The sequence below is a fragment of the Cyprinodon tularosa genome, unplaced genomic scaffold (genome assembly GCF_016077235.1).
Source record: "Cyprinodon tularosa strain WSP-4 unplaced genomic scaffold, ASM1607723v1 ctg310, whole genome shotgun sequence".
NCBI classification, from domain to species: Eukaryota; Metazoa; Chordata; class Actinopteri; order Cyprinodontiformes; family Cyprinodontidae; genus Cyprinodon; species Cyprinodon tularosa.
This window is the reverse complement of record NW_024039020.1, coordinates 358858-372451: the sequence shown is the minus strand read 5'-3', so window position 1 is coordinate 372451 and position 13594 is coordinate 358858. Positions and strand designations below refer to the sequence as shown.

Below are 13594 nucleotides of genomic sequence, written 5' to 3'. Positions count from 1 at the left end.
ATGTGAAATCAAAAGGAAATACGTTAAACTAGAACTTGGGTGTTAGTACGTTTGCACTGCACTGTATAAGACTCAAGTGTCCCTGAAGTGACAACATTCCCACTTACAGACGTGCGGTGGGTTATCTGCAGGGAATCAAGAGGAAACGTGGGCTCCAAGCGGGATGTTTAATATCAGCTTCAAGAGCCTCATTAAGAATTGATCACATTGAGAGCAGAGGTTATAGATTTTTCACTACAGCCTCTTCAGAAAGCACCAGATATGCACACATGCGTGATTTAACACGCGCGCTCTCGCGTTCACCTCCAACCTTTGATGTTAATTACCGCAGCGTCATTCACGATGAGTCAGTAGGTTGCGTTTGTGTGGAACGATGGATTCCGGGGTGAAATGAACGCACCACCGTGGTCCACCGCCCGCAACCCCCATTAAAATTAACAAAGGCGGACACCTTCATCTGTTGTAAAAATATATAAATAAATAAATTTAAAAAAACGGGTCGTTTAGATGATGTTGGGTTTTAAACAAACGAGCTTTTGCTCGCAGATGCTGCAGAGTTTATCTCCAAAAACACGCCCACCTTCTCATCTCACTTTTACGCACATACGCGTAGGCAGCTCGTGCAAACATGCATACAGTCGCACAGGCATGCGCAAATGTGGTGCGCATGTTCCAAAATCAACCCCTTTGTCTCGGTCGCCCCTGAAACAGGAATTCGGCAGAGAAGGGTGCCTGTGTGGACCAGACTGCCTCCTCCCCCCACCACACACACACACACACACACACACACACCATAACTCTCTCTCCTCCCTTAGTAACCCCCCACTGCCATCAACAACACACACACCTCCTCAACCCCTTTGTGTGTATCCATGTGTGCTGAAAGACCAAGTGTCGGATGCTGAGCTGATTTTTCATTATTACTTTTTTTCCCCCAAATAATATGTATATAATTTATTCATCAACAACAAATCCTGTTGGATGTATGGAAAGGTGCATGTGACCCGGAGAGCGCGTGGGAATCTCACTTCTCCATAGCTTGGACCCACATAGAGGAGCCTGTTACCAGCAAGTGCGGCAGAATTGGACTTTTCCACCATCAGCATCCCTGCTCACCTCACCTCATCCCTGCTCGTCTCGTGGCAGACCTCCCTCCTCCTCCCTGTTTCCCTCTCCGTTGTTCCAGAATAGCCCCGGACCCCACAGCCTACCCGCGGAGTCTTTGGATTTCGGGGGTGATGAAGGGAAGCAGTAGGATGGATTAACGGGGACGGCGCAACGGCAAAACTGGAGCAGCACGCGCGACCACGCCGGGGGGGGAGGGGGCGACGGGACTCGGTGAATTCACGGAGCCCCCGGGACAGAGGTGAGTACAGCTATCCGTCCCCCTGCATGCTTTGCAAGGGGAGGCTTCCTCGCTCCACCCAAACGCACGGAGACGAGGAGCAGACAATCAGCACATGGCTTTCACGTTTCTGTGGCCGATGATCTGAGGCAGTCTGCTTCTTTCTGCTGGAGGAGGCGTAGCTGTGAAATGCTCCTGCTTGAATACTGATTAATAAAAAAAAAATAAAATGCATCATGAGCAAATATATCCCTATAACAGAATATGATCAACATGAGAATTCTGCATGTTTCTTATATATCAGGACAAAAATTTTAAAACAGCAGTTCATCATGTTTCTCCTTTTTGGTATTAAGGTGGGTGTCCCCTACTCCACAGAACTCATATTGGGCCCCTTTGGGTCCCTGGGAGAGTAACAGTTCATTTTAAATGCCTCCTACTAAAATTTCTCAATAATTTTTGTATTTAAAACTCAAACATTGGTGTAGCATTTTTTAGCAGAGTATTTTGTGCTAGACAGACAATGAAACAAGGCATGTATGTAAACTGGAAAGAAAAGGGTAATCCTTTAATGTATCTCTGTTGTGAATTAAAGCATTCCATCATAGTTCTATTGTGTCTCTCTCTTGGAAGGTGAATCTCCACCTCAGTCGCAAGCCTTTTCAGCTAACTCCCTATACCTCTAAATAGAGAATGCAGCTCCAACTGAAATGAATTGCTTCGATTGGTAACAAGTAAATAAATTAAGTTTGCCCAATTCATTTTGTTCAAATGGCAACTTAAAAACTAAATAATTAAGTTGGATCAACTTGATTCAATTACTTGTTACCAATTGAAGCAATTCATTTACGTTGCAGCTACATTCTCTTTTTAAAGTAGGCATTGCTTCAGCATGATGCTGCCACCACTGTACCTTTGACTGTGTTTAGGGGGATGTGCGGTGCTCTTAATCCACCACATGGTGACCAACAAGTGTAATTTTGGGTAATCAAAACATTGTCCATGTCTTTTCCACTGTGTTCCTTGATCTTCTTGGTGTTGTTTGTTATTTAATGATCTCTAGGTGTTATTAAAAAATTACAAAAACATATCAGTCAGTTTAACCAGAGGCCCAGCTGTTACACTGATCATTAAAAACAAATCCCTTCAGCTGCTAAGATCTGAATGACGGATTTATGTTGAACAGCAACTTCACTTTCTCAGCTAAGTTACAGTGTTGAATAAATAGCAGGATCCAATGTACAACAAAGAACTGAAAATAAAACTAAGCAAATAAAATAGGCCTAATGTCAGTGACATGAGTGCCTCTGATTTGATGAGATCCTCAGAGTTCATCCGGATTAGATTAGGATAAAACAGGATTTGAAACATTACTCTGTTGTCATCCTGCTGTTTTATTAATGACGCAACAAAATGTGACATTGTTTCTTTAGAATTCGCAACATTTTGTGAAATATATTTAGAAAGAGAAAAAAGGAAATTAGACATAAACATTGTTACCAGTTCAGAATGTAAGCTTTGCTTTAGATGCTTGTATGATGGAAGCAGTTCATAAAGTTCATGGAGAGAATGTGAGGAATCCTGAATGTTTCCTCATTAGCTCAGAAAATCCTGGACAGAAGGCTGGGACACTCTACTAACCCTTTTAGCTCCTCTCACTATCTTCTGCAGAGAACCCCTTTTTCTACCATATTGGACCAAGTTACCATCACATTACCATCGCCTTTGTTGTTTGACTACTTCTCTGCTTACTGATTCATTGCTCCCATGAATGAATCATACTACAAGAAGGTTTTCTCATGTGTGGATTCACAATCATGTTAAGCATGTCTACCGGTAACTATTATAGTACAAATTACAGTGACACCATTGCACATGCCTTCAAAAACCTTTTTTCAGAGTAAATACATTTCCCCATAGATCTAAACTCAAGATCTTGGTATTCCATGCTACGCAGTGCTTAGATAAAGTGCTTAGGAAATGGATAAAAAGAATAGATTATTCTAAACTGTCCCTCCTGTTTAGATTTTAAGTCACAAAATAACATATCCTCACCCTAGGGATGCACGATATAATCGGCCCCCTATCGGTATCGGCCTTAAAACTGAATATCGGACATCGGCCACCCCACCAATATTTAACCCGATATTTGATCAGCTTCTGAGTTTCTAAAGTCTAAAAAAAAAATAAATACTACTTCTTCTTCTTCCTTAAAAACTTCTTTTTTACAGACTTAAAAACTTCTAAAGACGAGGGAAAAAAATTGATACATTAAACTATCACAATATCTTCATATGCTGATATATTGCTATTTAAAAACACCATATCAATCTCTTTTACTAATGAAATATTGCTATATGTCATCGTTATGCTATGAAATCCCCCGAAAATTCACGAAAAGTTGCCATATTTTTATATGTTGATATATTGACGCGGTATCGATCTATTTTACTAACAAAATCTCACAAGAATTTGCAAAATATCACGATAGTTTGTAACAGAACGATGAAATTTCACGAGATTTTGAAAGTAAAATAGATCGATACCGCGTTTTTAAAAATCTATTTGATATCAGCATATGAAAATATATTTGAGTATATTATTTTTCAAAGTGTCAGAAATGGATAACAAAACTGCTATTTTCAATGACTACGCATTTTTGTCCAGCTTTAACATCGGAATCGGTATCAGTTATCGGCTACATGAGTTTTAAAATATCGGCATATCGGATAGCGGCCAAAATCCCAATATCGTGCATCCCTACCTCACCCTTTTCTTTTTAATCTTAGTTCAATAATCTATTGTAATAATTTGTGTTCAAATGGGTCTGATGGTTGGAGCAGCATTCTTTCCTTCAATGATGCTCTCTAGTGACAGTGGGGAACCACTGAGTGACATGTTGGTTAAAGGTCTCTCATTGGTGGTCAGTTTGGTTTAGGTCTAATCATTTTGATGGCCATAGCATGTGACTAATATCATTTTCATGCTTATTAAAACATTTACCAAACGATGGCTGCATTCATCTCAGAGGTCACCACTCCCTTTGGGAAATAAATGCTTCATCAAAGGATGGAGGTGATCACTGGGAACAACTATGTATTGATTTGTAATAGCACTTCCCTCAAGGGGATCAGATCCATCTGCTGATAGAATCTAAAAGAGCCCTTCACCTGGTACACTGAAAAAAAGACTTTAAGGTACTGGAAATATTACCTCGAGTGCAATATTTACTGATAATTGCCTTTATTTAAAAATGACACGTTTTATTTAATGTGTTACTGTAGAATTAATTAATGTAAATCTGTATCCATCAAAGGACAAGTAAATGTAATTCATTTTACCAAATAGTATTAAGAAAACAACTGAAGTAAGTTCCTAACTTAACAGATGCAAGTAAAATGTGATTGGTTTCCATGTTCTCCCCATGTTTACATGCGTTCTCTCTGGCTACTCCAGCTTCCTCCCATGTCGAAAAAGAACATGACTGTTAGGTTAATTGGCTTCTCTTGATCCTCATGATCATATGTTGCATGTCTCTGTGTAAAAATGTAATAGCAAAACAAAAGTACATCTTTTGTTAATAAGAGAAATTTGTTAGTAAAATCTATTTGAATTTGTTTGTTGAATCAACTCTTCTTTGTAAGTAAAGTCATCTTAGTTTTTATTGAGTGAAATTTATGAAGAATTTCGATGAGGAAATAGTTACCTAGCTTTTTCTAAGTAAATAGAAAAAATCTTTTTTTTTTAGGTTGCTTGTCAAACATCAGTGGGGGAAAAGCCTCAGTGTACAAAAAGCTGACGAGTTAAAATCAGCCTGTTTATGTCAGTTAAGTCTATAATATGTGCTGATGCAGCCATGAGTTGTTTCCATCCAACAGGGTGGGGATATAGATGTGACCCAACATGCTGTAGGTTTAAGGTCTAAAAATTGGTTTTGGTTGCTTATACCTCAGATGAAGTCAATTAGGCAGTGAGTGAAATGCATAACCCATAAACTGAAAAAAGAAATGTGTAATATTAGGGTAAATTAATCTAAAATCGTCTTTTTAAACAAAAAACAGCTGACCACTAGGCTGACAGTGTTTTTACCCAAAATCAAAGCATCAAATAAGCTTAAATGTTACAGAAAAGGGCTGGGTGATTTAGCTTAAAAATCTAATCTCAGATTTAAAAAAAAATCACAAGATTTTTTTGATAAAAATGACAAATTACATACTTTACTTTCAAAAACTAGCTTTGATTTAAATAATCCCCTTTAGGAGGTAACCTCAACTTAAAGGACAACACAATTCAAGCTGTGAAAATGCTTGTAAAACAATGTTTCACAACACAAAAATTAAAATATTACAGACAACTTGTCTGCAGCTATAGGGGTATCACACAGTGAACTAATTTATCAGATATGAGAAGATATCTAAGAACAAAACATGACGGACAGATGTCATCCTATGGAAGGCCAAGAAATGTATTGGTGGGGGAAAAAAAGTCTTGATTTTCCCAAAATGAAATATTCATAAACAGATAATTCAAATAATTACCCATCCCTATCACTATGTCATACGAGTTGGCTCCTTACTGGGACAGATTCTGCAGTTTGAAAGCTGAAAGTTGGGTGTTAATTATGTACCTCAGGTTACAATGAAACCAGCGAGAAGCTGTGATCCAAACTTTTAAAATGAATGGCTTCTTTTTAAAGGGTATGGAATGTTTAACAGATGATGTTTGGTGAACCATCTGTCTTTTTAACGGGTAATAGAAATGTCAGGTAATTTACTTGTTCTTGATGTTCTTTCAATTAAAATGTCAAATTCATTATAGTAGAAAAGACCCATTGCAGCATGATGCCACTAGCACCAACTTAATCATAGATTTTTATTTTTATTTTTGGTTGTCAAGCCAGGCCCTCTGCGGTGTTAAAGCAGAGCAGAACACTTCAAAGTCATAGAGAAGTTATTGAACAAAAAAGTTTTAAATTCTGAAAAGTTGTGGTTCAACTGAATCCTGCATTAAGCAAGGCAAAACTATTTTTGCAATCCATTAGGCAAGGCAAGTTTATTTGAAAAGGACAACTCAGTACAAGTCAAAGGGCTTTACTTGAATTAAACAATAAAATAGAAATAAAATAAAAGCAAGTAGAAATAAAAACATTATAAAAGCTGGAAGTAAAATAAACCAGTAGGACTGCAAACTTCAACTAATTAATTAATTAGTATTCCTGATGGTTTGTTGCTCTTTACAGAGCAATTGTATGATGTTTGAATAAAATTGTTTTTTAATTTCTGCACAAAACATGTATTAATTTAGTTTTTTTCCTTTCATTCAAAATTGAAATAAAGAAGAGAGCATTAACTTCACAGCAGCTCATTACACACCTCATTGCTTGTTCATTGCTTAAATATTATTCATATTGTAAAGATTTGTTTTTGATGACAGTTCAAAATAGTAATGTTAAAGATTTCAAAATGTTTTCAGCTGGCATTTTAAATTTTCAGAATAAAATCTGTCCAAAAATAGCAATCACTAAAACAAGAACAAGCTTTCTGGTTTGGAAACCTCCGCCCAATGTAAGAGCCAAAAACAGTATCCGCTACTGATATTGGATCTCATTGGCCTTTTCTCTGTTAAACAGATGTAAGTTTTGGAATCTGTTGACCAGAAGCTCCATGAATTTGTCACTGAAGAGGTTTTTATCAGGTTAAGTTTAGTTTCAGAAGCTCCTTATATGTCTGTTATGATTTCTAAAATCAGTATAGAATTTGTGCTGCAGGTTGTTTTCCGCATCGTGAGCTCTTTCTTTTCCCACTTTTTTTCAACACCAATTTTTCCTTTCACCTCATTCACACAAGGACAGACACAATGCCCACTGACTGACTGCTTACAGTATAGACTTATACAGGCACTTTCATGATGTTTGCAAGCATGAGTGTACATCAACTCCGGCTAAACAGACTGCAGCCACTTACTCATATGATGTATCCCAGGGGAAGAATGCTGGCGTGATAGATAAACGCCCCCTTTTCTCTGGGCCTGGAGCTCATTCTCTGTGTGCGTGTGCGAAATGTGAGTTAGGATGAGGTTTAAATGCTGACTGGAGTGGGTCACTGAGACCAAGCGGCTGTGAGAATGAGACCCCAGGCTCCAACGTTCTGCCTAGCTGCTTCCAGCCAAACTTGAAACTCTTCCATCACAGCATCCTCCCTGTTTATAGATCAAGTCCCCTTTTTCTACTTCTTCCCGACCCCCAAATCCTGTACTTTACATGCATGCATACAATGGACTTTCTTTTTTTAATCTCACTCTTCTTTGATGTCTACTTATCTCTGTCCTGTTCTTCCTCTCTTCTCCAGCACATTTCCAGGGGTCATGGAAATTAGATCATAGATGTCTTTGATTCTTTGTGCATCATAAAGCCTCGGGGTCAGGATCTCTTATCTTGCAAAAATAAAGTGATGGAAACACCAAATAAAATAGAAAAATGGCTTTAGCATGATCGGATATAGAGTGATATAGTTGAAGAAGAAACATGGGATGACGATTTCCTTCCCTGTGTTTTAACTGAGGTTGTTTTATCCTTAAGACAAAATGCCTAAATACAAGTTGAGCAGTGCAGCTATGCAATTTAGTGCAGCTTCAGTGCATGCCCAGATCTCCACTTTGGGGCAACTAAATAGCCTCTGCATAGATTTATGGTTTTAAACAATCCACAACTTGCCGCCATAGCAGAAATCAGTACACGGCTGAGGGAACAACCACGCATTGGTAAAGATATCTTCATGAAAGACATAAAATCTGGATGGAGTTAAACACAGTCAAGAAAACCTGTTAAAGTCTGCAAAAGGTTTGAGTCTGGAACTAAGGACTAAGACTTAGACTTGTACGCAGAGTGTATGCAAAATGAAATTTGCTTATACAGCTTTCAGACAGTGACTGAGCAGCAGCTTAGCAGTGAAAATGAACATTTTCATTCATAAAGTGCAGCAGTGATCAAATGTAAACAGTGGGGGAGAAACATGAGGCAAAAAAGCAGTTCAGAGCAGTGCAAAAATAAATAAATGTATATGGTGCAAAAATGCAGGAGAAAACATTTGAGTTTAGTTCTTATTAGGTCTGCTGTTATCAGTGATACAGACTCGATTTGCAACTGGATGTAGAGTTTTTTTTTTTTACAGTTTAGCTGTCTTTTGGCAGCGGGGAAAAAGCTGTTACAGAACCTGCATGGAGTGCTGTGAAGCAAGGAAACAAACAATTCAGATTTAGTCAAAGTTAAAATGGAATACTTTAGCTTAAACCAGCAGTTAGAATGGCCTAATCAAAGATTAAATCTTAATTTAGGAATCTGTTACAAGGCTTGAAAGGTGGTGTTAACAGACTCTCCATCCAGTCAGTGAGAGTGAGCCTTTTTTTTTTCCAAAAACAAATGAGTAAAAGTCTATAAATGTGCAAAGATGATACCTATATGCATACAGAATGTGCAACTATTAAACCAGAACAATGCTGTTTTAAATTAGTGATTTAGGAAGGCTGAATACTTCAAAACTGTGGAGTATTTTGTGTTTATTTAGCCCGCTAAAACTCAAAGAAGATTAATTAAAGCAAAGCTGAAACCATTAATCTGATTGATTATTGAAATAATCTAAATAAATAATTTAATTCAATAATTAATTAATCTCTAAGTGGAGTAAACAGACTTAAATGATTTAAAATCAAACAATTCAGAGCAGAAGTTAAACAAAAATGTACAAAAAAAGAAATCTATTTCCTGTATAAGATAAAATTCCTTCTTTGTCAGTAAATATACTCCTAATGTTATCCATATAAAAGTATTCATTGATTGATTAAAAGAAGACTTACTGATCGATTTTTACCCTTTGGTTGTTACGTTCAAATCGGGAAGGTTCTAGAGGCATTGCTACTGTTGTCAATAATAATCAGGAAGGGAACTAACACTGTGGAGGGAAAGATGTCACAAGAAAGAACTTAGGTGAAATCGACATGGAGCAGATGGTAAATGAATGAGAAGTAGTGACACGACAAAAAATAGGCCAAGCTCTGTAGGGCAGGAAGGGAACGATTGACATCAATAGAAAAAAACAGAAATCAGCAGAATGGGAAGGTGCTGAGAGGAACACGGAGCTGAAGGGAGAACCGTGAATATTTAACTCTGTTTAACTTTCCATCTGTGCCGTCGGCCACTTCCTCTCTCAGAGGCCTTCTGTTTGCCTTAAAGTAACTGAACACAGCATACTGCATGCCTTCATTGATATATCTATATCTTTATACCCCAGAAATACATTCACGTTTGGTTTCTCATCAGAAATGTGTTTAAAGGTCTTATATATGTATTGAAAAATAACAGCGTTAGATCAAATGGATGATAATGAAGACACGATGCCGGTAGTACATAACAGAGATGGGAAGTAACGAAGTACAAACACTTCGTTACTGTACTCAAGTAGATTTTTCTGATATTTTTACTTTACTTTACTACTTATTTTTATGGCGACTTTTTACTTCTACTCCTTACATTTTTACATAAATATCTGTACTTTCTACTCCTTACATTTTAAAAAATTGGCCCGTTACTTTAGTTTTGAATCATTTCAATGGAGTTACCGTTATTATTTTTCACATCATCAATACCAAATTCAATCTAATTGGACAGGAATCTACATTGGATTTGACGCACCACTACAAGATGAATCGACAGATTCGGCGGTATTCATTGGCGGCAAATCATTGCAGCTTGGTGGCGGTGGCGTTAGCATAGTAGTATAGACGACGAGATGATTGAAAATGAACACAACGGAGATCTAGTCCTATTGGCAGACATCCATTTAAAATGTAGGCAACGGCATGAAAAAAGTGGTTTCTACTTTTACTTTTATACTTTAAGTAAATTTACAAGCCTGTACTTTGTTACTTTTACTTGAGTAAAGAAGTTTAATCAGTACTTCCACTTTTACCAGAGTATTTTTTTAACACAAGTATCTGTACTTTTACTCAAGTACGGAAAGTGAGTAGTTTTGCCATCTCTGGTACATAAACAACACCCAGGGGAAGATGTCATGGTGTTATGAGCTTCTCAGTGGTTCACTATGAACAACTGAAGCGCATGCTACTACCACTGCTTCAGTTTTTGACATCATGAAAAATTTGAAAGAAATTAGCCAAGAAATCAGGAATTGATTGAACTCCATTCAGGCTGGATCATGCTTAGGTGCAGTTTCCATATATGAGATGTTTATCTGCTCTGATAATTAAACTCAGTCATACTGTATATACAACAAATTTAAGAAATTTGTATTTCTCCTGCTCATTTGTTCCACTATTTAGCAAACAAAAATATATATATATATATATATATATATAATCCCAACTGACCTTAAACAGGATAAACTCATTGTAATTTAGTGTTATAAAGTGAACAATTCAGTTCTGCTCCATTTATACAGTGTAAATAAATGTTTTGGTTACAGCTGTGTATGTAACACATGGACCAATGTTGAAACCTTAAAAAGACCAAACGGGACATTTTTTCAGGATTTACACCCAACTATTCTGCAAAGATACCATAAATGACAACCAATAGGGATCTGGCTGTTATTTTTTTTTGTATAATCCAAAGCCAGGATTTATTGTTGAACAGATGTAACCATCATTCAGGGTTGTACATGAGGACTTCAACTTTGCATCTATATAAGTGTGAACCTGAAATGCTTAACATCGCTTTACCTGGTGATCAACACACCTTGTCTTCAGTAACTGCTTTATTCTCTCGTAACTACCTGATAAATATTTCAATCAAATTAAAAATAAATCACATGTGGGCACTGATTACAAATGTACCATCCATTTATGTTGTGAAGGGGATTTTCATTGTGTGACAAGCAGGTTACACCATAATCCCGCACTCATTAGTAGTGACAATTCAGAGACCTAACTAACATTAGGGCTTAAAAAATTTTTATCGTGATTAATCGATATTCAAATAATCTTCAACTATTTTCCTAATTGAATAAATCTTTAACTTGAGTATAGAGACTCTAACACGTCTTTAGCTTAAAGGGCAACCCACTCAAATGAGATTATTTGACCAAAATTGTAAAAAAAAAAAAAATATATATATAATTATATTTTGCATTCAAAATAAAAAACTATTTCTGTCTATTAACATACTTTATCCAGAAGCTATAAAAGGGTACAGATTAAACTTCACTTGTTTTAAACTCTTTGTTTTATTTTTCCTCTTTTCATGTCCTCTCTGCTGTCTCTATCTCTTTCTCTCTCCCCTTAGTTCTTATTGCTTTCAGTAAAGTTTCATATACAAGTATCGAGCAGAACATTATGGCAACAGTCATGAAGGTCTGCTTGTGAATGCAAAGCTGTTGGGATATGATCTAGCTTTGGACCATCTGTTCTCAGAGCCATATTGGGAAAACAGGACACAAAAAAATAAATAAAATAAATGCTGTGTAAAATCGTCTTTTTAGGGACCTTTTGCCATCCGATTACAAACCAATTAATCAAAAAAGAACACATTAATCGATTAACATAATTGTTATTTACAACCATACCTATAGTAACATTTTTTTTATTGTTTGAGGATGACATAACCTGAGAGAATTCTCTCATCTTTTTTCTTGAATTACTTTTACTGTATGGACATACCAAGAACATCAAAACTATGAGGCAGATTTATACAGAATTCTCTAGCAAACAAAAGTACGGAAGAGGATTAGGGCCACTGGCAAAAAAAAAAAAGTTAACTGATTTTTTTAATTTTATTTCAGTATAGTATGGGAAAAAAGTCAGAATTCTGACTTTAATGTCAGAATTCTGACTTTAATGTCAGAATTCTGACTTTAATCTCAGAATTCTGACTTTTTTCTCAGAATTCTGTCTTTAATCTCAGAATTCTGACTTTTTTCTCAGAATTCTGACTTTAATCTCAGAATTCTGACTTCTTTCCCATGTTAAACTGAAATAAAATTTAAAAATCAGTTTACTTTTTTTTTTTTCTGTGGCCCTAATCCTCTTCCGTAGAATACTGAGGGGGGAAAAAATCAAACTTCTGAGATCAAATACAAAATTCTGAGATTTAAGTCAGAATTCTGATTTTTTTTTTCTCATATTATACCCAAAAAAAAATCAGTAAACTTCCCGTGGTTTATTTTAGAAAATGGAAAGTTTCTGATACATGTGAGAAAGTTTTTTCTTTTATATCTTCATGAAGTTGTTACCTGGATTAATATCCCAACAATGTTGAATTCAATTTAATTTAGTTTATTTATAGCTCCAATTCACAACATTTACAACTTTACAGAGATTCCCAGATCTTTCAAACCTTTTTAAATAGTTTCTCAATGTAAGGACCTGCAATAAAATGTTAACTTTTTATTTAAAGAAAAATTTTCTCATGACATTTGAACTGATATTCCTTTGTAATGTATTCCACAGGCTGCGACTGGTCCCACCCCAAAATGACATCACCCAAAACCAAAGCAAAGAAGAAACCACCCAAAGACAGCATAACTCTGCTGCCATGTTTTTATTTTGTGGAGGTATGGATAAATGAAGAATATTAAAGACCTATTGTGAAATATATACATTTTAAAGGTTGTGTGCTGTATGCGTATTTATGATGCTTCACATACAGTTGTAATAGGAGTTAACAGGAGTTGAATTTAAATATTAGATAACTCTTAAAAATAAAAACATTTATGGCTTATCACTCTTTGCTTTGCCCTTGACTTTGTTTTATGCGTTCGGAATAGATATGTTGTCCTGTAATTCCTATGCAGCTCCCCATTGTCCTGTCCTCCTTGGTGTCCCTGTACTTCCTGGAGTTGACAGATGTCCTTTCCCCGGCGATGGTGGGCTTCCGTTGCTATGACCGCGACCTCTCCATGCCCTACGTCGAGACTGGAGATGAGCTCATCCCTCTGTTGATGCTGCTGAGTTTGGCGTTCGCTGGTCCAGCAGCTTCTGTAAGTCAGTGACGTGCGGTGAGGTTCATAGCTGGTGAGGCACTGACGTCATCAGAATCAGATTTGCAAATAGATGCATAGATTGACAGCAGTTTACAGGTTATGTTTCACTTCTGCATCCTTACACATACAAACTGTAGCTCACAAAACACACATTTCCTTAAAAAACAAAACAAAATAAATGTTATTACTGTCTTACCTTTACTTATAAATGAATAGAAGTCCTCCTTATCTTCCTTCAGTTTTAAAAGTCTCTCTGTCT

At 36.6% G+C, this 13594-nt stretch overlaps 1 protein-coding gene across 1 annotated transcript in view; it reads left to right on the top strand.

Moving 5' to 3' along the window:
- The first annotated feature begins 820 nt into the window (after window positions 1–820).
- Window positions 821–13594, top strand: part of plppr3a (phospholipid phosphatase related 3a) — a 30279-nt gene continuing 17505 nt past the window's right edge. Inside the window, 3 exon segments of the mRNA XM_038292351.1 lie at window positions 821–1366; window positions 12803–12906; window positions 13147–13332. Of these exon segments, the coding sequence (XP_038148279.1) occupies window positions 12826–12906; window positions 13147–13332 (267 nt within the window). The 5' untranslated portion in view covers window positions 821–1366; window positions 12803–12825.